Source organism: Ananas comosus, linkage group 3 (assembly GCF_001540865.1).
Source record: "Ananas comosus cultivar F153 linkage group 3, ASM154086v1, whole genome shotgun sequence".
In the NCBI taxonomy this organism is placed as follows: domain Eukaryota; kingdom Viridiplantae; phylum Streptophyta; class Magnoliopsida; order Poales; family Bromeliaceae; genus Ananas; species Ananas comosus.
Genome location: NC_033623.1, coordinates 12,126,729 through 12,152,360, shown reverse-complemented (window position 1 = coordinate 12,152,360; position 25,632 = coordinate 12,126,729). Strand labels below are relative to the sequence as shown.

Below are 25,632 nucleotides of genomic sequence, written 5' to 3'. Positions count from 1 at the left end.
ACCATGGCCTAGTAAGTAGGCCTCCGCACAAACAGACTAATTTGCATGGCCCAATATTTGCGATATTAGGAGTCATTTTCTGGATGAGAGAACGTGATCACGGGCCCCAATTCTACGCTGCTGCAATCCTGGGTCACAATCGGAAGTATGCACTTTCGGCTTTGGAGTGAAAAGGGCTTCCCACCCGTACATGCATGTACAGGGTCTCCAAGTGGAAAAATTCTAAAATGCCGTATATTAGTGACGTGGCATAACAAATCAATCAAATATCTTTTTTCAGAAATATATGTCCCATCATGATTACAAAATAAAAAAAATTTTGTATCTTTGTTTGAAAAGAAGAAATGTGATTGGCTTGTTATTGATGACGTGGTGCAAGTGTGACAGTGTAGAATTCCTTCTTCAGGTCACGTTGGGTTACGGAAGCTAACACATGCAAGTCCACGCTGGAAAAAAAAATAAAAATGCAGCGGTCATATTAGTTACGTATGACTGACTGATTATCGAATTTCTCGTTTATCAAATTACTCTCTCTTAATCTATCCATCCCAAACATAGTATTTTATACTTTTCTTTCAAAACAGATATATAATTGGCTGATTGTAAATACAGTAGTATAACTGCAACATATTAGAATTCCTCCCACCATAAAAGGAAGTTCTCCGTCTAATAGTTACACCACGTCATTTATATCTCAACTAATTATTTTTAAAAAAATTAAAATTTAATGAAAATATTTTTCTAAAAATTACGAGGAAAGTGGAAAACTCTCTTAGGGCCAAAGTGCCACAGCCAAATTTTATATTTTTTTTTTTTCTAAAGATAGGAATTAGCTGTTTCCTAGTACAAATAGCAGTAGACCTAATTGTAAATGATATAACTGCTACATATTAAGCTTCCTCCCACGATAAAAGGAAGTTATCCGTCTAGTAGTTACTAATTACACTACATCATTTATATCTCAGTTAATTATTTTTTAAAAACATAAAATTTAATGAAAATATTTTTAAAAAATTATGAAGGAATTGGTAAATTCTAGGGGCCAAACTGTGATCGCCAAATTTTAGAATTTTTTTTTCTAAAGATATGAATCGGTTGTTTCCTTAGTGCAGATGGTAGAAAACTCGAAATTTACATGTAAAAAAAAAAATTAAAGATATAAATTTTTAGAAGGTTGTAGGAGGCTCGTAATTAAATTTTAAGGTTTTGAAATTAGTGTTGTGTGTAGATATATCAACGGGTCGGATTCAAGGCGGATTTTCAAAAACCCGAATCCGAACCCGATTCTAAAACTGAGACTCAAACTCGAATCCGAACCCGACGGATTTTAAAAATCGATATTCAAATCCGAACCCGATCAAAAATTCGAAACCTGAACCGAACCTGTACCCAAAAATTTAAACCCGAAACAATTATTTCTTTTTTCAATATTTCAAAATATATTATATTAAATCTAAATTTTTAAAATACAAATTAAATATAACATCAAATTTTTATATATATATATATTATATAATACAAATAAATTCCGGTTTGGGTCGGGTTCGGGTTCGGGTCGGGTACAGTCAAAATTCATATCCGAATTTATATCCGTCAAATTTCTATTTTTAATATTCATATTCATTTAGCATCGAATATATCCATTTCATTCGAGTTCGGTTTGAAGAAAATTTCGGATATCCATATCCATGGACATTCCTAGTTGTTTGGGATCCCGGTCTATGGAGTGCGGTGCATGGAATCGCTTTTCCGCTATTCGACACTGCAGGCGACAGAGATGCTGCCGAAGATTTGCCGAAGAATTCTGTATTCCTGAGACTAACAACATTCCTGTTATTACCAGAAACATGCAAGGGCAAAATCGGAATTTAGCACCAGAACGAGTGGAGCTCTAATTTTACTACTAATTATTAAAGCACTTGGCTAATTAATTGTGATTAATTAAAGAGTCGATAAAGATATCTTCCTATTAAATTATAGGTACCGAATTTTTGCATAGAGAAGGAGCTAAATTTTTAATTTCTAATCACACATAAAAGAATTTCACACAGAACAAATTATTATTAAATGTTTTATTTAAATTTTTAAATAAAATTGAAATAAAAAGCTATATTAGGCTTATAATCCAAAATAGAAGATTTGTAATCTCAGAACATTCCCATTGGAAAATCAATATTTTCTTTTTTAACTAGAAATTAGAAAAATTAGTAAATGCTAGACGCTTTTGAACTAGGGATTATAAAATAAACAATAATATATACTCCTAGATTGGGCCTACATGTTATACTATTTTTTTAAAAAAATCCACCTTTTTTTTATGGTATTAATATAATTTTTATTAAAATTTATTTATTTAGATTTTTATATACGCCGGAATGGAAAAACATAGAAAACTTATACCTACCATATGTTGATGAGGACTTTTTTCGAAAATAATTCTGTAAAATTTCGTATTTGCCAAACTAATCCTATGAAATTTTTATTTGTGAAACTAACCCTCCTCTCGCCACGTGGATGCCACGTTAGGGATTCCTCAAAAAGACGGTGAATCGTTCACCGTCTTTGATATTTGTTGTGAAGGCGGTGAATGGTTCACCGTCTTCATAAGACGGTGAACCATTCACCGTTTTTAGTACAAATTCCTACACTGCGCAAATCTTTCCAAGTTCATAATACGGTGTCCTTGATAATACGGTGAATCATTCCTCGTCTTCTCGAGGGCACAGAAAAAGCGGATTTGAGAGGGCGGAAAGGGAAAATGGCGGAAAGGAAAATTTTGCACTAAAGACGGTGAATGGTATACCGTCTTCTAAAGAGGGTGAACCATTCACCGCTTTTACAACAAAAATTATAAAGACGGTGAACGATTCACCGCCTTTTTGAGGAATTCTTGACATGGCGCCCACGTGGCGAAAAGAGGGTTAGTTTTACAAATAAAAATTTTACGAGATTAGTTTGGCAAATACGAACTTTCACAGGGTTATTTCGAAAAAAGTCCGTTGATGATGTACATGTATTGTATTTTTTTATATAAAATTATAATTTATATGTTATTGGAGACTTAACCCCTTTTTATTTTGTTTTTTTTGTAATATACATATATAAACCATCGAAGTCCTACGACAGACGCTCCAGCCGCGGACTTCTTCGCCTCCGCGCTCTCTCTCTCTCTCTCTCTGTGGGAAACAATTCGTGTTTTTTTTTCTCTTTTGTTTTTTTTGGGGTAATCTCCCACTCCTTTTTTGGCGCTATAATGCGATTCCCAGCTTAGTTAGCGCATGGAAATGGGGGTTTTAGCGGGGGCGAAGGGGCCGCGTTGAGAGAGAGAGGGGAGAGGGGCGGGGTGGGGGGGGATGNGCTCCTACAAGCAATTAGCGGTGCTCTCGGGGCACGCCGGCTCCGTCTCCTGCGTCGCCCTCTGCGGCGAGTTCGTCCTCAGCGCCTCCCTCGGCGACGACATCGTCCTGTGGCAGCAGCCCGATCTCCGCCAGTTCGCCAGGTTCGGCCACGGCGGCACCGGCTCGGTGAAGGCGCTCGCGGCCTCCGGCGCCCGCGTGTTCTCCGCGCACCAGGACGGCCGCATCAGGGTCTGGAAGGTCTCCCGCCGCGGCGGCGCCGGCGCCGGCGTCTTCCGTCGGCGGGAGTCCGCGGCGGTTAGGATTCAGGCCGCGTTTCGCGGCTATTTGGTTCGCACTTCTCTCTCCCCTTTTTCTCTCTCTTTTTTTTTTTCCATTCTCATTTTTTACGATTACGCTTCCGCGTAATTTTACTCTTTTACTGCATTTTTGATGAAATTTTAGATCTAGGCTTTTTTTTTTTTTGGGTTTTTTGGGTACACTTTAATCTAATTTATATTATAGAGTATAAATTCATGTGGAACCCCGAGGTCACGTCTTTTTAAGATAGGAATTTGTTTTGTTTTGTTTTTTTTTTGTGGCTAATATTCTTCGATTTTTTTTTCCTGATTAAATTGTTGGAATGGGGTCCGTGAGCTAGATGGCGTGATTCGCATGGATCATCCTGTCACCTCCACTATATTATTACCATTTCGCTCAAACCCTGCAATGGTCCCTCCTATTCCTTTTTCCCATTTTTACTCTGTTAGTTATTCACTTTTGACATTAAAAGAGGCTAATAAATCAACGGGCACTTTTTATTTATGTGAGCGGTTTTGGTAATATAAATATAGATGGTGGTCCATCGTACTCACCACGTGCATTTAGCAACAGCTTTGTGGTAGTAGTAAATGGCCATATTTGGAACTCAGAGATTTGGACGTAAATGTCTATTTCTTATTTAAATTCCTGTAATTTGCTGACACAAACAAAACGTAGAAAAACTTATCGCTAACGCGCTTTTTCACTGCTGCGTTTTGGGAATATGATGTTGGGGTTTGTGAAAAGGCGAGGAAGGCGCTGAGGGCGCTGAGAGGATTAGTGAAGCTCCAGGCTTTGGTGAGAGGCAACATTGTCAGGAAACAAGCTGCGGAGACGCTGCGGTGCATGCACGCCCTGGTTCGAGTTCAGGCCCGGGCTCGCGCTTGCCGCGCCCTGCGCGCACAGAGCGTCGGCCCATGCACCCACCCGGTACGTTACATTGACCGTCGTCATAAATCAAATAAATTGAAAAATTAGATAATAAAATTAAATTTTTTTTAAAAAAAATTAGATCAAAGTAATTATATTTGAGTTATTTTTTTGATAATTTCAGGGCCATCCAACATCAGAGAAACGCGACCACAATGTACAAACAAATATGCCCAAATCCGACCGATTCGGCTCTCTCAAGGTACAATTCCTACTTAATAATTTGAATATCACAATCCAAATCGATTCATGCCACATTGTATTTTCATTTGTCCATGGAAGTCCCTTACCACGGAGGCTACAGATCAAAACACTTCGCCGCGCTCTTCCGGTTGGAACTGGTTGGACCGCTGGATGGAGGATAGGTATTGGAACATCCATGAACCTGCAGCTAAATCCAGTCTAGGTACAACGATGGACGACGAAAAGAACGCCAAGATCCTCGAAGTCGACCCCGGAAAACCACAATTCAGTAACAACTCTAAGAAGAGCCGCGGTTTCGCTGCTGCTGCTGCTGCTGCTGCCGCGGACTCAGACTCGACGACCGCCCAATTGTCGATCCCGAGCCCATCCACGGGCGAAGTGATGCAGCCGCTGAGCTCCCTACGGTTAGCAGCCGCCGACCTCGAGGAATTCGGCGAATGCCCCCAGTTCTATTCGGCCACCTCGCAGCAGGGGCGCGGGGGGCCGTTCACGCCGTCGAAGGGCTGCTTCGGGAGCTACCTGGACTACCCGAACTACATGGCGAACACGGAGTCTTCGAAGGCGAAGGCGCGGTCGCAGAGCGCGCCGAAGCAGAGGCCGGAGTGCTACGAGAAGTCGGGATTGATGAAGAGGGGTCAGGTTTCAGGTTCGGGCTCGGGTTGTGGTTATGTTTCTGGGCAACACAATTCTGCGGCGTCGGGGCCGCAGAGGTCGCTGCACGCCAAGTTCGCCAACAAGGCCTACCCGGGGTCGGGCCGGTTGGATAGATTAGGGATGCCGATTAGGTATTAAGATTGTTCGGAGATCCGCGAAAGCAGGTTTGGTTATTTGATGCGCGACATCTTTGTAATATATTTGAAGCTCTTGTATTTGTGTTCTGTTATTAGGAAATTAACTGTCTTATAAATGCTGTTTAATTATTTTCTAGCCTCCCACTAGTTATATACTTATATCGTGTGTTTGGTGGCAATATATAATTAATATATCAGCGGTTTCCATTCCCTGTTTAGTGCAAAATGTTTGTGTTAATGTATACTTTGATTGATGGCTTGCTTTGTCCAAATCATGTCCTTTTTATCATCTTCTTCTTATTGTCTACGATAGATGGGTTAGTTGGCCTAATCTTGACTTTTGTCTCGAGGCTCAGAAACAACTGCTCCATAACTACCGCTCTTGTTTTTAAAATTATATTTTAAATTTAAGATCTCATTAAGATCTCACACATATTAATCATAAAATTGGTAATCGATTATACTGTATGCCGTCGATAACAATTGCTACTTTTTCATTTATAGGCAAATGAGAGAAAAGGAGCATATTACACTTGTTTGTGATATACATATTATAATAATATGTCTCAACAAATTGAGTGTTGTAAACGCAAACAGTAACTATCTGTTTTACAAATGACCCGGACTTAAAAACACACACACACACACACACACACACACACACACACACACACACACACACACANGAAAACAAAAAAAAAAAAAAGAAGATGATATTACATACGTTTAAGAGAGACAAGGGTGGGTATGCACAAGATGCTAAAGCTTTTGTAAGGATTCTCGAGGCATTGAATGACGTATACCAGTTCCGTCCGTGATGTTACGTTTTTCTTTTTGTAATTATATTTTGTTTTTGTGTTGTTTTTGGCTCTTTCTTATTTGAGCTTTTTTTTATTTTTTATTTTTTTTTCGCTTCCAGGGAGAACGTGATCTTGGTGTCGGTTTCTTATCGACTACATGACGGCTTTTTCTGTTTTTTTTTTTTTTTTTTCTTTCTAGAATTCGATCTCTCGAGGGATTCGTTCCGAAAAAACTGCACTAAGAAGCTCTCTCATAATGTCTTAAATTAAATTAAGCAGCACTGATCTGATATCATATGTTAATTTTATCTTTATCTCTACGCTTTCTTTTTACTTCTCATTGGTTGCATGAAATTTCTCTTTATAAAATTTGATCCCTCCAAGGGAACCGTTCAGAAAAAAAATAAACTTTGGATAGCTCCACAATAAGATCATACTGGGGAGTTCGGATTTATTGTCACATATTAGTGTTGTCTCTATTTAAAAATTATATATATATTTTAAACTTTTTAAGCTTTATTATTAAAATTATAGCGAACGAAATTCTTGAATGGAGGTAAAATTAATATGTTGCAGTGGATCGGGAGCTACTAAATAAGATGTTATTGGAGAGCTTCCAACTGAAGTTTTATTATGATCTGAGCACGACTTTTGCTTAGAAGTACCCTAATAAAATTTGACAAAAATATACATAATTTATCTGAACTATAGATCATTTCGAATTAGTTGCCCAATCTTTTAAAATTTTGATTTTACAACATAAATTTTTGATTTATTTGATTTGAGTCAATTAACAGTATTTTGATTTTAAAATTTACGTAAATTATTTTAATGAATTTATAGTTATAAAAATTGTATAAAGCATACTAACTAAACCTATAAAGATAAAACGAGGCATTCCAATTTTATAGTGAAAGCACCGTTGACTGACTCAAATTAAATAAATTTATAGGTTGCATAGTAAAATCAAACACATTTAAAAGGTTGGACAGTAAACTCAAAATAATCCATAATTTAAATAAATTCTATATATTTTTATAATAACTTTTTAAAAATAATTTGTCAAGGTGTATGATTTACCTCGGGTCAAAATTTTAAAGTTTTATTTAAACTTTCTATACCGTGTCGAACATTTAAAATTATCATTCTATAGTTATATTTACATTTACAATTTAATGAATTTATTATAGAGCAATTCTATTTGTACCTCCATAACATAGGTATAACAGCCACATTCTAGGCTTTGTATCATCAGAATTGAGATATTAGTTGTATCAATTTTTTTTTTCTAAAAATTTTAAATAATTTTTTAAAAATTTTGAATGCCAAGGATGTAAATCTGAAACGTATATAAGAGTAAATTAGATAAGATAGATTTTTTTTTTTTTTTTTTGAGAGAGANATAAAATAAAATAAACTTTGCTTGTTTGTCCCTTTTTAGTCTCAGTAAATTTTATTATATTTTATTTTACGAACTAAAAGATGATACTAGAGTAAGTAGAATTATACTGAAGCTTCTTGATCCTCTATCTTGTGGTTTATCTCTCTCTCTCTCTCTCTCTCTCTCTGTGTCTCTCTGGCTCTTTGTTTGTTTGTTACTTTTGTTTTTATTCCTGATACATTGTATCAATGAATTTCGTAGAATGTCGTACGATTAATTATTAAGTCCGTAGCAAAGTATATATGATTAGCATTTGGAAAATAATAAACCTTTATGTATCTAATTAAGTACGTATACTAATGTCATGAGCCAACTTTATACACGTATATTACACCCTTAATTAATTAGTGAATAATTTAGCTTTTAGTATCTTTATCTGTGCCATCTTTTAAAATATAAAATAAATAATTCGTTGTGATAATTTTATATATGTTCGTCAAATATCTTAACTTTTAGCTAACACAAGAGGAACAACTATGGCATATTCTTTAATTTAAAGGAGTATGTATATATATATATTTTAAAATTTTCCGAGGCAAAAAAAATTTAGTAGGAGCATTCATGGAATTATCCCTAGTTTATCTATAACATACTTTGGCGCATTTTGATGCACATGTAGCAAGTTTGATAATTAGTGATAACTTAGCAATTAGGTGTAATATATAAAGAATGTGACCCATTATCCTGAGCCCCAAAACAATGATTACTTAAATCAATCATGTTCTTCATTAGCTGCAGCTCACCTGGCCTTTCCTAGTGTTAATTTCTCCAACTGGAGATTCCCTTTTCTTTCTCTTTTCTTTTTTTATTTTTTCTGAAACACTTTTTCATCATAAGGAAATAATTCCAAGGAAAAGAGAGAACCTTTATGTTCATATAAAAATGATGTAAGATGCACCAAACAACTCCACCCTGCAACAAAGAAACTGCTCTATCAAGCAAAAGGAATAAAGAGAATTACGCAATCAATATAAGAGGATATATCTTTATTGGCTAGATAACAAATCCAGTAGGTTGGTTGGTGCAAACTATTCATGTCTCTTTTGATAACATCTCTTAAATGTATATAATATTATAATACTGTTTTTTCAACAGCTTTAGGTTTTCTGAGATAGATGTCCCTTCATACTATTTATTGTTTTTTTTTTTATATAATAGAGATTCTTTGCTTTTATATTCTTTACTATTATTGAAAAACTTTTAATTTATCTATCAATACTCAAAATACTCTTCTAAAATCCAATCTCACTAGTAAACCATAGAGGAAAAAAAAATATTTGAAGAAATCTTTTAAAATCAATAAAAATATTTTGGCCATCCATGGATCGATCAAAAAAATATTTTTAAAATTTTTAACGCCATATTAGATATTAGCCCTATATAACATTCAATATGGTATCAAAATAGGAGGTCCAGAAGCTCAACTTACTGAGATAATCACTGTTTCACATTATTTAATAATATTAGCATGCTTTTTGTAAAATATATATATTTTTTGTTTAGGTAAAATATTATTAAAATTCATCTAATGAATTTTATAGAAATTTTCGTCAGCTGTTTAAATCTTAAATCTTTTCGATTCTTTATTTCTTTCTAAAATCGTATTTCTAATTTTTAAAATTTCTCGACAATTAATGAGTTTTACAGAAATTTCTGCCAGCGGTTTAAATTTGGAATGTTTTTAGTTCTTTATTTCTTTCTAAAATTACATCTAGTATTTTTGAAATTTCTAAAGAGTTGTAATAACTTTTATATAAATTTCGAATTGACAAGAAAAAGAGAAATGCATATGCGACTTCTTGTATTTTTAGACAATTTTACAAAATGTCATAGATATTTCCGCCAATAAATAAGTTAATTAAAGAGTAAAAATGTATAAAACCTATTTGAATTATAGATCATTTTGATTCGACTATCCAATCTTTCAAAATTTTAATATTAGTACCAAACTTTTGGAATTATTTGATTTGGCTCTTCCAATAAAAATTTAATCTAATTGATTATTTTAATAAATATATAGTTACATAAATTACATAAATGTACTACGTAAACTCGTAAAGATAGACGACGAATTAAAATGGTTTAAATCAAATAAATTAAAGGCTTATATAGTAAAATCAAATTTTTTAGAGATTAGGTAAGCAAATCTAAAAGGCTGATATTTAAGACAAGTTTTATAGATTTTTACCTAATTACATCACACTACTTTTCAACACAACAAGCCCTTAGTTGGGCCAAGTTTTAGCCCATGTCGGGCCCATATCATATCTTACCCTTCATCTCAGCCCACTGCAACCGGACCTACTAAGTGTTTGTTTTGGACCCGGCCCATTTTTTGGTTTTGGAGCGGCAATATTGCGGTGTAAAAGAATCCGACCCGAATCGATAAATTGCTAAAATGTTTTATCCACGCTGGTGTCGGTTCCATGGACAACAGAGGCTAATAACTCTTAACAAATAACAATCACTGCTAGAGTATAGACCAGCTTAATAATTGCTATATAAAATTTCATTTAAGAGGTCATGGGTGCTTATAAATAGACTCGACTCTAAATTTTTTTGGACAAAAGATTTGATAGATAAGTATTAGATATAAATATAAATATAAATATAACTATTTTANCATTTTGATTCGACGATCCAATCTTTCAAAAATTTAATTTTAGTACCAAACTTTTGGATTTATTTGATTTGGCTCTTCGAATAAAAAATTTAATCTAATTGATTATTTTAATAAATATATAGTTACATAAATTACATAAATGTACTACGTAAACTCGTAAACATAGACGACGAATTAAAATGGTTTAAATCAAATAAATTAAAGGCTTATATAGTAAAATCAAATTTTTTTAGAGATTAGGTAAGCAAATCTAAAAGGCTGATATTTAAGACAAGTTTTATAGATTTTTACCTAATTAAATCACACTACTTTTCAACACAACAAGCCCTTAGTTGGGCCAAGTTTCAGCCCATATCGGGCCCATATCATACCTTACTCTTCATCTCAGCCCACTGCAACCGGACCTACGGAGTGTTTGTTTTGGACCCGGCCCATTTTTTGGGTTTGGAGCGGCAATTTTGCGGTGTAAAAAATATCCGACCCGAATCGATAAATTGCTAAAATGTTTTATCCACGCTGGTGTCGGTTCCATGGACAACAGAGGCTAATAACTCTTAACAATCACTGCTAGAGTATAGACCAGCTTAATAATTGTATATAAAATTTCATTTAAGAGGTCATGGGTGCTTATAAATAGACTCGACTCTAAATTTTTTTGGACAAAAAATTTGATAGATAAGTATTAGATAGAAATATAAATATAACTATTTTAAGATAGTATATAATATCTGAATATATTTATTTTAAATCTATCAAAACAGTGAAAAACAGCTCTTCTCAATGATCTTCAATGTGGATAAAGTTATAAAGCAACGATTAGGTACAATCCAATTTATACTTACCTAACATTCAAGATGTTCATATACGAAACTAACCAAAACCTTCTCTTTTATTTGAGAAATTAAAAGCAATAATAATTTCTCTGTTCCCAGTTGCACAGCAACTGCAATGCTAGAAAGCGTAAATCGCCCCCTTCATTAAATTACAACCGCTCTCCTTTCTCCCTTTCCCACTTCCCACTTCCCACTTCGCTCCTCTTTTTTCCACTCCTATATTGTTATTATTCTTATTCTTATTCTTATTCTTGTTCTTATCTCCCCACTCCGATCCCCACCTCACTCTGATCTCTCTCTCCCTCGTCGATCGATCAATTTATGGTCGCGATCTGAAGCGGATCTCAAAACCCTAATTCTCACTCCCTCCCGATCTTGCGGCGGCGGCGGCGGCGGCGGCGGCGGAGGGGAGAATGGGGCACGTGAACCTACCACCGCCGAGGAGGGGCGGGGCGGGGGCGGGGGCGCGGGCGTGGACGGTGCTGGACGTGGTGTGCGCCTGCTTCTTGGGCGGCGTGGTGGTGTTCTTCGTGCTCGTCTTCACCTCCCTCGGCGACTCCCTCGCCGCCTCCGGCCGCCGCTCCCTCGCCCGCTCATCCTCCCCCTCCGACCCGCGGCAGCGCGAGCGCGTCCTCGCCCTCTTCGACTCCCGATCCCCAACCTCCGCCTCCGCCGCCGCCGCCGCCGCCGCCATCGACGCGTGCGCCGCCGACGAGGTCGAGTACATGCCCTGCGAGGACCCCCGCCGCAACAGCCAGCTCAGCCGCGACATGAACTTCTACCGCGAGCGCCACTGCCCCGCGCCCCCCGACGCCCCGCTCTGCCTCGTCCCCCCGCCCCCCGGCTACCGCATCCCCGTCCCCTGGCCCCAGAGCCTTCGCAAGGTATCCGCGCTCGCTCGATGCTTCCTCTTTGTATCTCAACACAACGATCCAACTCAATTGTACCTGATTGGAGGGATAGATGCAATGCAAGTTTTAAAGGCAATCTAAAGTATCTAATACTAGGATGGAAAATTGGGACCTTTAAATTAATACTCACTACTAGTATAGATTCGTTGTGGATTGGAAATTTTGAAATTGGCATTCCTATATTTGCTGCATTAATGTGAGAGTATTCTTACTCTTACGCACAGATATGGCATGATAACATACCGTATGGTAAAATCGCCGAGAGAAAAGGTCATCAGGGTTGGATGAAGGTAGAAGGCTCGTACTTTACGTTTCCCGGTGGCGGAACTATGTTTCCGGACGGAGCGGAACAATACATTGCCAAGCTCGGACAGTTTATTCCGATAAGCGGGGGTGGGCTCAGGACGGCTCTTGATATGGGTTGTGGGGTAAGCGACCTACGTGTCACCAATTAATCTGCTTTCGATGGTTGTATTCTAATCTCAGAAATTTGATATACGGTCCCTGTCTCTTCATAAAGGTTGCGAGTTTTGGGGGATCTTTGCTTAAAGAAAATATTATGACGCTATCCTTTGCGCCGAGGGATTCGCATAAATCACAAATACAATTTGCTTTAGAAAGGGGAATTCCTGCATTCGTTGCAATGCTGGGCACACGGCGGCTTCCTTTTCCAGCACACTCCTTCGACTTGGTTCATTGTTCGCGATGTTTGATTCCTTTTACCGCTCATAGTAAGTTTTCACTTCCTCCTCTGCTGTTGCCTGTGCTGCATTGACCTGCATTTACTGTGTTTATTATTATTATCTTTCATTCATAGCTAAACGACGAATGTGTTGCAGATGGAACTTATCTGATTGAAGTGGATCGTTTACTTCGTCCGGGAGGGTATCTAGTTATATCCGGCCCTCCCGTGCAATGGGTTAATCAGGACAAGGAATGGAATGAGCTGCAAGATATGGCTCGTGCTTTGTGTTATGAACTGATTACTGTGGATGGTAACACTGCCATCTGGAAGAAGCCTTCAGGACCCTCGTGTCTTCCTACCCAAAATGAATTTGGGCTTGATCTATGCAGTGATAATAATGACCCAAATGAAGCTTGGTATACTCTTTTAGATCTTTACTGTTCATCATTTAGTGGTTCATATGCTTGGAAATAATTTCCCTTTTTTCAAAACCTTTTCGAATACAAAACTATGCTCCTTGCACTAATCAAATGAACCAACTACACCCCCCCCCACGAAAAACACCAACACAAAACTTGGAATAATGGCACTTCTGTAAGAAACAATGCTTTTCAGTAAACTGTATGAAAAATTCATGTGTGCTGGGTTATATATGTAAATAGATGATTTTGCGGAGGTATATATTTAAAACCCCCATAGTACAAAGAGACTTGTTATATTGTGCTAAGTATCTTTTGTGTTTGCTAATATCTTAAAATTTTCCACTCAGGTACTTCAAGTTGAAGAAGTGCGTAAGCAAAGCCTCCTTCGTGGAAGAAATAGCTGTTGGCTCGATTGAAAAATGGCCAGAGAGACTCTCCACACCGTCTGCAAGGGTCTCAGTCATGAAGAATGGAGTTGATGTGTTTGAAGCTGATACTCGGCGGTGGATCAGACGAGTTGCATATTATAAGAAATCTCTTGGTGTGAAGCTTGGAACTCCACAAATCCGAAATGTTATGGACATGAATGCATTTTTCGGAGGCTTTGCGGCAGCTCTTATTTCCGATCCTGTCTGGGTTATGAATGTTGTTCCTGCTCGAAAACCACTAACCCTTGGAGTTATTTACGACAGAGGTCTGGTTGGAGTTTATCATGATTGGTATGTTTCTGTTGCATATCTTGTCAGTCCTCATTTTAAATCTATTTAAGACTCTGCAGCATCTCGTTAATTTGTTATTTCTTCCTCTCTGTTTATGTGTGGTCTCTCTTGTTTAGGCTAGAACGTTAAATCCATGATTTGTAAAGAATGTTTTGAGCTTGTCAACTGGTTTTGTTTGGAGCTATTTTTTTTCCCTTTTATGTCATCTAGAATATCATGAGAAAAACCTGTTAATTTCATGGTGCCAGGTGCGAGGCTTTCTCAACTTATCCTCGAACATATGATCTCATTCATGCAGCAGGAATCAACTCCTTGATAAGAGACCCAACTTCTGGCAATAGCAGGTACATTAAGTATCTTGGGATTTGGTAACAAACATATTAATGTCCTTTCATCGAGCCTTTTTCTTGAAAATTGTATTGTATTCTGAAGCGTTCATCAATGACAATTCAGATTGTTACTTTCAATGTGGGCTTTGTTGCTTTCAATTGGATTCCTGCTTACTAAACTAGCTGTCCATATTCTCTGTTGTATTTGTTATAAATTTCTTTACACATGGCTTCTGCAAGGACCATAACCACTAATATAGCGAATCGCCGTGAAAGTGTCTTTGCAGCCAAATTAGAAGCTCCAATTTGGAACTACTGCTTTTGGGTTTCAGTATCTCTTTTCTGCTGCCTGTGGTTGCAGGTGTCATCTTGTTGATCTCATGGTGGAGATGGATCGCATGCTCCGCCCAGAAGGTACTGCAATTATAAGGGATTCATCGGAAGTGATCGATAAGGTGGCACGAATTGCTCATGCAATTCGGTGGAACATACAAATTCACGAGAGTGAGCCTGAATCACGCAGCGGTGAGAAAATTCTCGTGGCAACAAAGATATTTTGGAAGTTACCTTCAGCCTCACACTGAAGTAGTTTTCCTATTTTGGGGTGCATGCATGTGTCATTGCCTTTTGTTTTCCTTTTTGGGGAGGGGGTGGAGTAATCCAGCCTTGATGCAGCTAAAGTTCAAGTAGGTTGTCCAATCTTATATATATTCTTGTAAGAAGTGATCCTAACATTAATTATATGTCTCATGTTATTTTTTAAATCGGTGCCCAATAATCATATTTAGTTCTCAGAGTAGTCGGGTTAGTTGCAAGTCTTGTGATGTACTAAGATTTAGTAATAGAAATTGGCTCCCTTCTTGTTCCCCTTTTGAGTTTTTCAATGGAAAAAAATTAAAAAAACAAAGGAATTGTATCATCTGTTACAACGTTGCTGTTCTTTTTCTTCTATTAAGGATGTTTACATTATTACTGCTTGTGCTATAATAAGTATTTAGTTTATTCCTCGTGCTGTAATTGGAGTTTCTGCTGTTGATATAATTACGGCGTTTCGGTTTGCTGCTTTAAAAGCTTCAGATTTTTTATTTGTCAAATGTATTATTCAGCGAGAAGCTATTTCAAGAGCAAGAATGAGGTTTTTTACTCTCGGTTATGGTTTTTCTCTCTACTGGTGTTTTATCCAATGAATCACCTTTGTTACCTCTTTTGGACTAGCCTAAATGTTGCACTTATGTGTTGAGTGCACTTGAATTAGCAAATTGCACATTCTTTTCTCAGTTAGAATCTGATGATAGTCTAAAATAATTTTCAGATAATCACTTTAGTGATTTTTGGATCTCACAGTAAGTTACTAGTTCCCATTTAATCCATTTCAGTTCCTTTGGCTTGTCAGCCCTGTTCATCTTGCCTGATGCAGCAATTCAGCTTAGGCATTTAACTTGAAATTTCTTTTCCCAAGGATGTGCATTCATAGCTTGTAGAAACTTAGAACCAAGAGTTTAAAAATAAATGAATATATTTTCACAAACATAGAATCGATACGTACAAATCAACAGGATAACAGAAGAATGTACTTTGCTAACAACACACCACAACACAATCTATATCATCAAAGAAATACAAGTTTAATCCCCCTATAAAACACCCGGTATCGTTTCCCCCTCTACGACCGAAAGAAGAAATACTGGAGTAATGCTTCAGTTATTACAGCTCCACCTCGACGATGGCACGCAGCTCAGGTAGTGACACCAGTGGCAATGATCATTCGCGTTCGCCCCACGGAATAGCATTATCAGCCCAACCGTAAAACTACATTATGAGAGGAAATATGAGTTTCATTTAAGGCATATATCAACCAAGATACAGAAAAAAAACAAAAACAAAAAAACAGTAAATAGAAAACAATAGATGCTCAGATATCTTTTGCCAAACTATTCAAGTGAATTATGCACCCAAACTTAAAATCTTGCAGATTCACAAAAAGAGCTTTCAGAAGATGCAGAGTTGAGTTGTGTTTTATATGAGAGCTAGTGACTTTTCTTCTGCTTAGACCAAGCTATATGTAGATTGATTCTCATAATAATATAGCTAAGCAAGTAGAGCTAAAGAGAGGGATTTGTTGGTAACAAAGCATCAACCGGACCTGAAGTGAAAAGGAAATTTCCAGAATTTGCAAATTGCAGCTACCTAAGACAATAAAAAGTACATTTTCCGACACAATCAGTTGGTAAAAAACTTAGTATAAGAGCATACTTACCCAGCTATGACCAATGTGAGCGCAACAACCAATAATATTAACTGGTAAGCCTTATGTCTCGGTGGGACCTTCCTTCCGGGAGGCAGATTGTGCCGCTCCAACCACGCAAACTGAGGTTCGAGCAACAGTACAAAACCTAAGAGAAAACCAGTGAGAAATCCCCCAATATGTGCAAAGTTATCTACATGCGGGAGTATTCCGAGGGCCAAGTTGATCGCGATCATGGCCAAAAGAGTTATCAAAGCTCCTGCCTATAGAAGTAAGTCGAAAAAAATCATCCTCCAGAAAACTTACTGATGAGCCTCGAAAAGAAAATGAAAGAAAGAAAAGATCAACCTTGTGTGTGTATAAGGTCCAGTTAGTGAGAAGCTCCGACAGCATTGCTCCGAGAAGACCGAATAAAGCACCAGAAGCACCTACAGAGATGCTATTTCGAATGAAGAGAGTGGAGAGCACGCTACCACCGAAGCCAGAGAGAAGGTATATTGTCCCAATTCTTACTGCGAAAGAGTTATCGGCGATTAATTAGCCAACATATATAATATATATTGAGAAGTTACAAAATCAAACCAGGTAAATAGCCCCCCAAAACAGTTACTGAAGTAGAATGAAGCGAAGAGAACAGATAGCTTCGGCCTATTTAGAGCTTTTTCGATCGATTAAAAGAGTGCAGAATAGAGCAAAGCTTACAAAATCCAAACTGCCGCTCAAGACGAATTCCGATGATAACGAGACATGTCATGTTAGCAATGATATGGATAAGACCCGCGTGCAACCACATGCAAGTAATAAGCCTCCACCCCTGATGTCTATGCACCACTTTGTTCCACTGGAGAGCTCCCAACTTTTCCAATCTGCGAAAACGTGAATTTGATGAGGACTTGATAACTAGATCACATATTCTGGTAAACTAACATGCCAACATCATAGAATTAGGGTCATTAATCAAACATACTTGTCAATTAATTAGCAAAATTTAAAGATGAAGAGTGAAATAGCAACTGGTTCTGTCGATTAAATAAAACCCAAAATCTGAGAGNTAGAATTAGGGTGATTAATCAAACATACTAGTCAATTAATTAGCAAAATTTAAAGATGAAGAGTGAAATAGCAACTGGTTCTGTCGATTAAATAAAACCCAAAATCTGAGAGGTGCTACATTTCTAAATGTTTTCATTTCGGGTCTTGTTTGCTGGAGATTACGCGCAAGATTATAGGCAAAATGTTGGAATTTAACCCAATAATTGAAGGGGAATGAATCCGCAATCTCTCTCAAAACTGAGAGGCCTTTAGAGCCGTTTCCGATATCGTGTTACCTAAAAATTTGATATGATAGGAAACAATGCACGAAGAGTCTTTAACAGGATTGGCCTATCAAGATCAACCCCCCGCATTACTAAAATCCAATAAATTAACACTCCGACCTGTTAGAGAGAAAAGAGGATAAAATATTTTTCTTTCGTTTGGATTGAAACTTGAAACAGAGAAATGAATAAAAAAACAGAGAGAAAACGGCCTTCCATAAGGATCAATTTTTTTCTCTAAATCCAACAGGGAGGCTTTTTTGCTTTTCCTTCCTTTTTCAATCATATTTTTCTCTATTAAATGAAAGCATATAAAATGATCTTTTCACCAGCACAGATCGGCGGCACATCACAACAACAAAACACAGAGCATGTATTACATAAGCTAATGCGAATCATATCAAGAAAAAAAACCAAAAAAAGAAAAAAAGAAAAACATTTTCACGTGGATGAGGAGGGACCGAGGAGGCGGGTTTTCGCGAGGGGCTGGAAGGAGAAGGGGCGGAGGGAAGCGGGCGACGCAGGAGCGTAGGGGTTGCCGGGGTGGCGGGGCAATCGTTCACGTATGGCCACCACGAACACGCACGTTCGCCACGCGAACAAAGGCACGCCACGCGCTCCACCCCGCTCCGCCTCCGCCGCCGCCGCCGCCGCGCCGCCGCGTCGTAGAAGAACGCGACTGGGCCACGTTCCCGCCCCGTTCCCCGCGTCGTAGTAGTACCGCGTCCGGACGCGCTTTGCCGCCCCCGCGGCGCGCCCGCTTCTCGGCGTCGGCGTGGGCATCGTCGCTAGGGTCGAGTCCGTTGGAGGAGAGGAGCGGAGAGGAGAGGAGGACCTCGTTTGGTTAGTTGAGTTCTATTGTATTTTTTATCACGAAGAAGAAGAAGAAGCAGAAGAAGAAGAAGAGAGGAGGAAAGGGTCATTTTAAGAGGTTTTAACTTTTTCCGGGTTTTTGTTTAAAATATTATTGTGGATTGGTGGTTTTATGGTTGTTTTGTTCACGGTGAGGATTTTTTATTTTTTTTAAGAAAAGGTGTATACTATGTGCTTCGTTTATTTCATTTAGAAATAAATTTAGTTGAAATATAAATTAATTAGAATTCGAACTTAGGTCAGATACCAACCATCACACTTTTTTGTCATTTGCCACTAGAACGGTCGGTGTTGTTCACGGTGAGCATCCACGAGTTGTTTTCATCGTTACATGCTAGCGGCATCTTTTTTTTTTTATTTCTTGTATTTTTTTCTGCTTAAGATAGATAGCGTGAATTATAAAATAATTAGATTATCTGACGAAAATTCTAAAATTTCTTTTATTTTTAAGTTATTATTTATTCAAAATAAATTTTAAATTTTAAATTTTTATTAGAGTTCCAGAAGGGTACCTACGGACCGCTCTGAATTATGTTAATTTCGAAGAAATAAAAATATATAATTAATTAACAAAAAATATGTCTCAGGAAAGGATTTATGCGGATAGCTTCGTGAGTTTTTTTCAGATAGTCGTTGCCGGCGAGAAATGGCGTTGATTTGCTCCTTTTTTATTTTATTTTGTTTGTTAATTTTATTTTGTTAATATTTGTTTTTATTTTTTTTTCTTATTCGAAGGGGTAACGTGAGGCGAGCCTAATCCGTACATAAACCATAATGCGTGATTATTTTATTAAGAAGCGGAGTTTATGCGGGAAGACGCGTACGGATTTGTGGGCCCCCACAGGTAGAGGATTTGCTACAACGCCGTAGAGGATTTCACTAACAAACAGCTATTTTTCAAAATATGTATCAAGTTTTTAAATCTACCCTCAGAAATTTAAATTCTCCTTTTGATTAACCTCAAACAAGGTACATGTTTTGGAAACAAAAGAAAATATATATATATATATATATATATATATACTGTTTCATAAGCAAATTAGATAACAATCAGAAACAAAATCATATAAATATGAAGTTTTGAAAAATAAATAAGATATATTATTTATTTTTATTACTAGATCTTACTATATGGTACTTTAAAATCCGTGCCGGATAGAGTTTAACTATAGAAAATAATGAGTTTTTTAAAAAACACTATTAAAAATTTTTTAGAAAATTTTTTTAATTATATTTGACAGTGAGTTGTGAGTATTATATACTAAAATTGTACGGCACGAAAAAGAGTTTGCTTGAAAATATACAAAACAAACATAATAAAATAAATACATATTAAAATATTTGGCAAAATGAATTAATTCTTTGTTTATAACTGGTCAAGCAATAGATAAACTTTATTTTATTCTGTATAATTGTTTCCTACATTTTACTCCCGTATCTTTATTAATTCACATTTACAACAAGGGTTGCAGCGAATCCATCTTAGTAGGTGCACATGGACTTCTTCAAAGAGTTCGTTGTATTAAATTTTGCATACGCATAATCTAAATTATTTTGTTGTGAGAAAAATAGTTGTAACTCTAAATTATATTAGGGAAAATGTACAAAGAACACCTGAACTTTAGCACTTTCGCAAACTGCCACCTAAACTTTCACTTTTGGCTGCTAAGCTTCTTAAACTTTATCATATATAAAAGTTGAAATTCATTAATCTTTTTGGTGTAATGTATCACATAAAGTTTTATAAGCTTCAAGACATAAAAATATATATATTATTTTATGCATTCTAACATATAAAAAGGATATTAAAATTAAAGTTCGGTTCAAATAATTTTTGACCGTCATACTTAATTATCAAAATTAGAATAAGAAATAAATTTTTTTACATATTTTAAAATCTTATGTAATTATGTGCACAATGCCCCATCAAAATAATCATGTAATTAGGAAGTTCATTTCAAAGAAAAGATCAATTGAACTATTTAATAAAGTTTCGAAAAATAACTGTCAAGAAAGAAAGCTTAGGAGCCTATTTGCAAACGAGGTAAAGTTCAGGGGTTCTCTCTACAAATTTTCCAATTATATTCAAGCAATGTTACATATATTTTACAAAAGAGTCAGGTTATTATGTTATCAATAGTACCAAGTATTTTGTACTATCAAGTTTTCGCAGTTAGATCTACTCCTTTGATCATTTTTATCTGTTAGATTATACTATTCAATCAACTACCAACTCAACTTTGGAAGATCACTATCATACTAACCGCACATCCCTTAATTCAGGGATCAAAAACCTAATAGCAATAATGACTTGTGCTATTAACTCTTAATTGTATAGTAGCCTACTTCTTTTACAAATATATCCTAAGACATAAACACTACTAAGTCACCTTTGGATTAGTGGCTGTTAAATGTGCTTGGGCATTTAATAGTTGGTGTGATCACGCGGATAACATGTTTGAAATTTCATTAAAATCTATTAAAAATTAATGAAGCTATATATGTATACTTATTTATATGTATACTTATCTATTAAAAATTAAAAGTGAGTTATCAAACGCTCTATTGAGCCGAAAATTATTTTTCAGCCCAAAAACGCTTTTTAAAAGCTAGGCCAAACACCCCCTAAATTTGATATCCATCAAGCCAGAGGTTGCTATTTTGTATGAATCTTATCAATTTTTCTTTCGATGCTAAAAGGGGTGTTTGGTTGGTCAAAAAAGCATAAAAAAAAATTCTCAAAAAAAAGCTTTTTATGAAAATAAGTTTTCGATCCATTTGGTTTAAAAAATAACTAGTTTTTTTTTTTGAAAATATCTTTTCCAAATTTCAATGCAAATTAATATTTTTGTTTACCAAATTCTTTAAGAAAATTGAAAATGCTAGGATTTCATAAAATTTGGAAAGAAATTTTTCTAAAAAGCTAGTGTTTCTTTGTAACCAAATGGACGAAAAATTAAAAAATATATATATTTTTTCATGAAAAAAAATTTCTCACGCTTTTTTCAAAAAAAACTAAAACAGTCCCTAAATATCTATAATGGGTTTATAAATTATAGGACAAGTTTGGTGTAAAATTTATATCTATATATAAATAGGTATACATGTAGCAATTTTTTATCAAAAAATTCTAAACAGAGTCAATTCGTTAAACAATATTATATTTAATTAAGTACATCATCGGGAGATTGTTTACAGCTCCATATGGCAAATTAAAAAGTAGAGGAAACGCTTCAACACGAAAACGAAATGTGGGCTCTTTCCCTTTGTTCTCATTAGTTATAAGGTTATTTTTGTTCTTAATTTGGTCAAAAAAAAACGCTCAAGAACCTACATTAATTATAGGGTTATTTTAAAAAAGATTCGCTTATTTTTAAGAAATAAGCTCAATTAAGTTTCGATCTTGGAACCTCGAATATTACCTATCAAGTTCTTATCCAACTGATCTTAAAACATACTCCTAACTTATATTTTATTAGTATTTTTGTGACTTTTACATTTGCTAGCTTGGCATTGTTTTTTTTTACATAAAAAAAATATTCAACACTAGTTTTATAGAATACGATGTACCAGTGAAGGATTTTCTCTTATTGTTATGATTGATTAGCTTATATTATATCCCGGCTAAGAAATATATCACTACTTATTTAACAAAAAAAAAATATTTAAAAGTAAAAAAATACTTTTATATTTTTATTTTTTATTGCCAAATAAATATTTTGAAGGTAAGAATTATAAATAATCCATCATCTCTCCTGTATTATTTAATATAAAATTCTATTTAAAAAAAAGTCAACGATGCCAAATGAAGCCTAGTTTTTTATTTTATAATATTCTTTACCAAACAAATGCAAATTTTATTAAATTTAATGATAATTTTGTCAAATTTAATTGTTTTGAAGGACTCGACTCCTTGTTTGAAAGGATCACCATATGTTGAGAGATTTTAATAGACCCAAGACTTGAATTTAATTAAATAGTAAAAAATCAAATAACATTAAGAGCTTGGTAATATACGAATGCAAAATCTTGTTCTGATACTAAGTTAAACTATATAAAATAATCATTATTCTTAAATGCTTAAACTATAGAGAACAATATTTTTATGCCTTTATGTTCAATAGGTAGCTGATAATGGAAGCGTCGTNAAACTAAACAGATGGAAAATCATTTTAACTATTTTTTTTGAGAGAGAGATAGGAAGCACTCTACCCATTTCGTTTATTTTATTTAGAAATAAACTTAGCTGGAAATATGAATCGACTAAGATTCGAACTTGGGTTTCGGGTATCAACCACCAAGTTCTTTGCCACTTGCTTTAGGGACGGTTGGTAACTAACTAAGTTTATAATAAATTGTTTGGTTTTATCTTCAGCAGATACATCGTTGACGCGAACGGTGAAACTGGGCCGAACTAGAGCTCGATACTTTCGTAAAAAAGATAAAGAAAAAGTGTTGCTTGAAGGCCGGCCCACAATTCTAAACATATATCTTTCAGTAATCTGGGCTGGGCTTTAGCAGGACTGAGCTCAAACCTCTCTAAGGCCTGGTTTGGAGCTATATCTATATATATATTTTTTTGAGAGAAATGTAGTATGTTACCCACTTCGCTTATTCTATTTAAAAATAAATTTTGTTGAAAATGTGAATCAACTAGGATTCGAATTTGGGTCTCGGGTAATGACCACCAAGCTCTTTTGCCATTTGCGCTAGGAACGGTCGATGGTTTTGAGCTATATTGCTAAGCACGTATTCATTGTTGTGTTTTAAAAGGCTTAAAGGGGAAAAAAAAAAAAATCTGAAAGTGTTTTGAAGCTTCCCCCGTAACGATTTTTCAGACCATTTAAAGTCTAAAAATAGATATATTTATTTAGACATTATGATCTAGATTTGGGTACACAAAAATAGAACTTTTCTGAGCTGTGCGCACATTAACTATGTTGGATGCGTTAGGCCACCTGAAATATATAGAAGTATAAGCATCATGTTGACACAACTATTTAGTTCTTATCCCTTTTATTTATTTATCTAAACATTGTAGTTCCAGAATTTTCATAGATAAAACACTTTAGTCACTAATTTTTCCAAACAAATCTCTTATCGTAAGATAATGGTTCGATCAAGTTTATAAATAGAATTGTCTTTTTTTTCTTTTTTCTTTTTCTGGAAATGAGCCTTCGTGGTTTATTGGCTCAGAAAAGGTACATGAACATGTAAAAAAATAGAGCTAATATTTAACTTAAAATTAAACTTGTGATAGCTAATCAAATTACAAAAATTCATCTTCAGATCAGCATGACACGTGGGATGTCGCCTTGAACGCATCCAAAACTGCTGCATCCTTGTCGATTAAATACCAAATATTTTGTGGATCGTCTCGACAGATAGAAACTCGACTATCTTTCGGGCCACATCCCCCGACGCAATTCGATCTCTTGAACGCATCAACAGATTGATAAGTGACTGGAGTATACTCTCTTGACCATGTCCCTCCCTAACTATTCTCTTGCCCTTCCTCTTTTAACTTTTGCTTCTTTTATTTTCTTCTATCTCTGTTTTCACCTTTTTGTTCTCAGAGGCCGTAGTTGCTTCCATCCTGTACGCTTAATTCATCATGCTTTATGAATGAAGCAGCTAGCTTGCTATCTTTTTTTCAAAATAAAAAAAAAAAATTGTGATTCAATTACGGAATATAATATAGGAATTGTTACTGTCAATTTCACTTGGTTAATTAAGTTTGCACTTTTGATCCTAAAACTATAAAGCTCTTGACATTTTGATTCTCAAATTTTAAATTAATATAATATTTAACTTAAATTTTATAAATTATTACAATCTAAGTAGTACGATCTAATTTAGTCAACTAAATAGTTATATGTCCATAACGAAAAGTTGATGTGATAATTTAATTATTATTGTGTTATCAATTATAATTTTACACATTACTTTAATATATAACACTTCAATATTTAATCAACTATTGTACATGAGNTTTTTTTTGAGAGAGAGAGAGAGATAGGTAGTACGTTACCCGCTTCGTTTATTTTATTTAGAAATAAGTGAATAAATTAGGATTCGAACTTGGATCTCGAGTACCAACCACCAAGCCCTTTGTCACTTGCTCTAGGGATGGTTGGTAACTAACTAAGTTTATAATAAATAGTTTGGTTTTATCTTCAGCAGATACATCTTTGACGCGAATGGTGAAACTGGGCCGAACTAGAGCTCGATACTTTCGTAAAAAAGATAAAGAAAAAGTGTTGCTTGAAGGCCGGCCCACAATGCTAAACATATATCTTTCAGTAATCTGGGCTGGGCTTTAGCAGGACTGAGCTCAAACCTCTCTAAGGCCTGGTTTGGAGCTATATCTATATATATATTTTTTTGAGAGAAATGTAGTATGTTACCCACTTCGCTTATTTTATTTAGAAATAAATTTTGTTGGAAATGTGAATCAACTAGGATTCGAATTTGGGTCTCGGGTAATGACCACCAAGCTCTTTGGCCATTTGCGCTAGGAACGGTCGGTGGTTTTGAACTATATTGCTAAGCACATATTCATTGTTGTGTTTTAAAAGGCTTAAAGGGAAAAAAAAAATCTGAAAGTGTTTTGAAGCTTCCCCTGTAACGATTTTTCAGACCATTTAAAGTCTAAAAATATATATATTTATTTAGACATTATGATCTAGATTTGGGTACACAAAAATAGAACTTTTCTGAGCTGTGCGCACGTTAACTATGTTGGATGCGTTAGGCCACCTGAAATATATAGAAAGTATAAGCATCATGTTGACACAACTATTTAGTTCTTATACCTTTTATTTATTTATCTAAACATTGTAGTTCCAAAATTT

The 25,632-nt window shown here is 35.6% G+C and overlaps 2 protein-coding genes and 1 pseudogene across 2 annotated transcripts; 2 read left to right on the top strand and 1 right to left on the bottom strand.

Annotated features, from left to right (window-relative positions):
• On the top strand, positions 3,354–5,799 carry LOC109707830 (protein IQ-DOMAIN 14-like). Its single transcript, XM_020229358.1, has 4 exons — positions 3,354–3,686; positions 4,404–4,586; positions 4,711–4,788; positions 4,869–5,799. The coding sequence occupies exons 1-4, from the start codon at positions 3,354–3,356 to the stop codon at positions 5,580–5,582; spliced, it is 1,308 nt and encodes a 435-aa protein (XP_020084947.1). The 3' UTR covers positions 5,583–5,799.
• On the top strand, positions 11,276–15,263 carry LOC109707947 (probable methyltransferase PMT13). The gene is made up of 7 exons (XM_020229493.1): positions 11,276–12,162; positions 12,414–12,617; positions 12,710–12,920; positions 13,029–13,290; positions 13,644–14,015; positions 14,264–14,359; positions 14,706–15,263. Exons 1-7 carry the CDS (start codon positions 11,692–11,694, stop codon positions 14,926–14,928), a joined length of 1,839 nt encoding a protein of 612 aa, XP_020085082.1. The 5' UTR covers positions 11,276–11,691; the 3' UTR covers positions 14,929–15,263.
• On the bottom strand, positions 15,827–18,688 carry LOC109707829 (annotated as a pseudogene).

What these genes read in the sequence shown, in the direction of transcription:
- LOC109707947 (XM_020229493.1), top strand. Translation starts at nt 11,692, where the DNA reads ATGGGGCACGTGAACCTACCACCGCCGAGGAGGGGCGGGGCGGGGGCG. An exon ending in CTCTTGATATGGGTTGTGGG is followed by an intron (nt 12,618 to 12,709) that starts GTAAGCGACCTA and finishes CTCTTCATAAAG; the next exon opens with GTTGCGAGTTTTGGGGGATC. An exon ending in GTTGGAGTTTATCATGATTG is followed by an intron (nt 14,016 to 14,263) that starts GTATGTTTCTGT and finishes TCATGGTGCCAG; the next exon opens with GTGCGAGGCTTTCTCAACTT.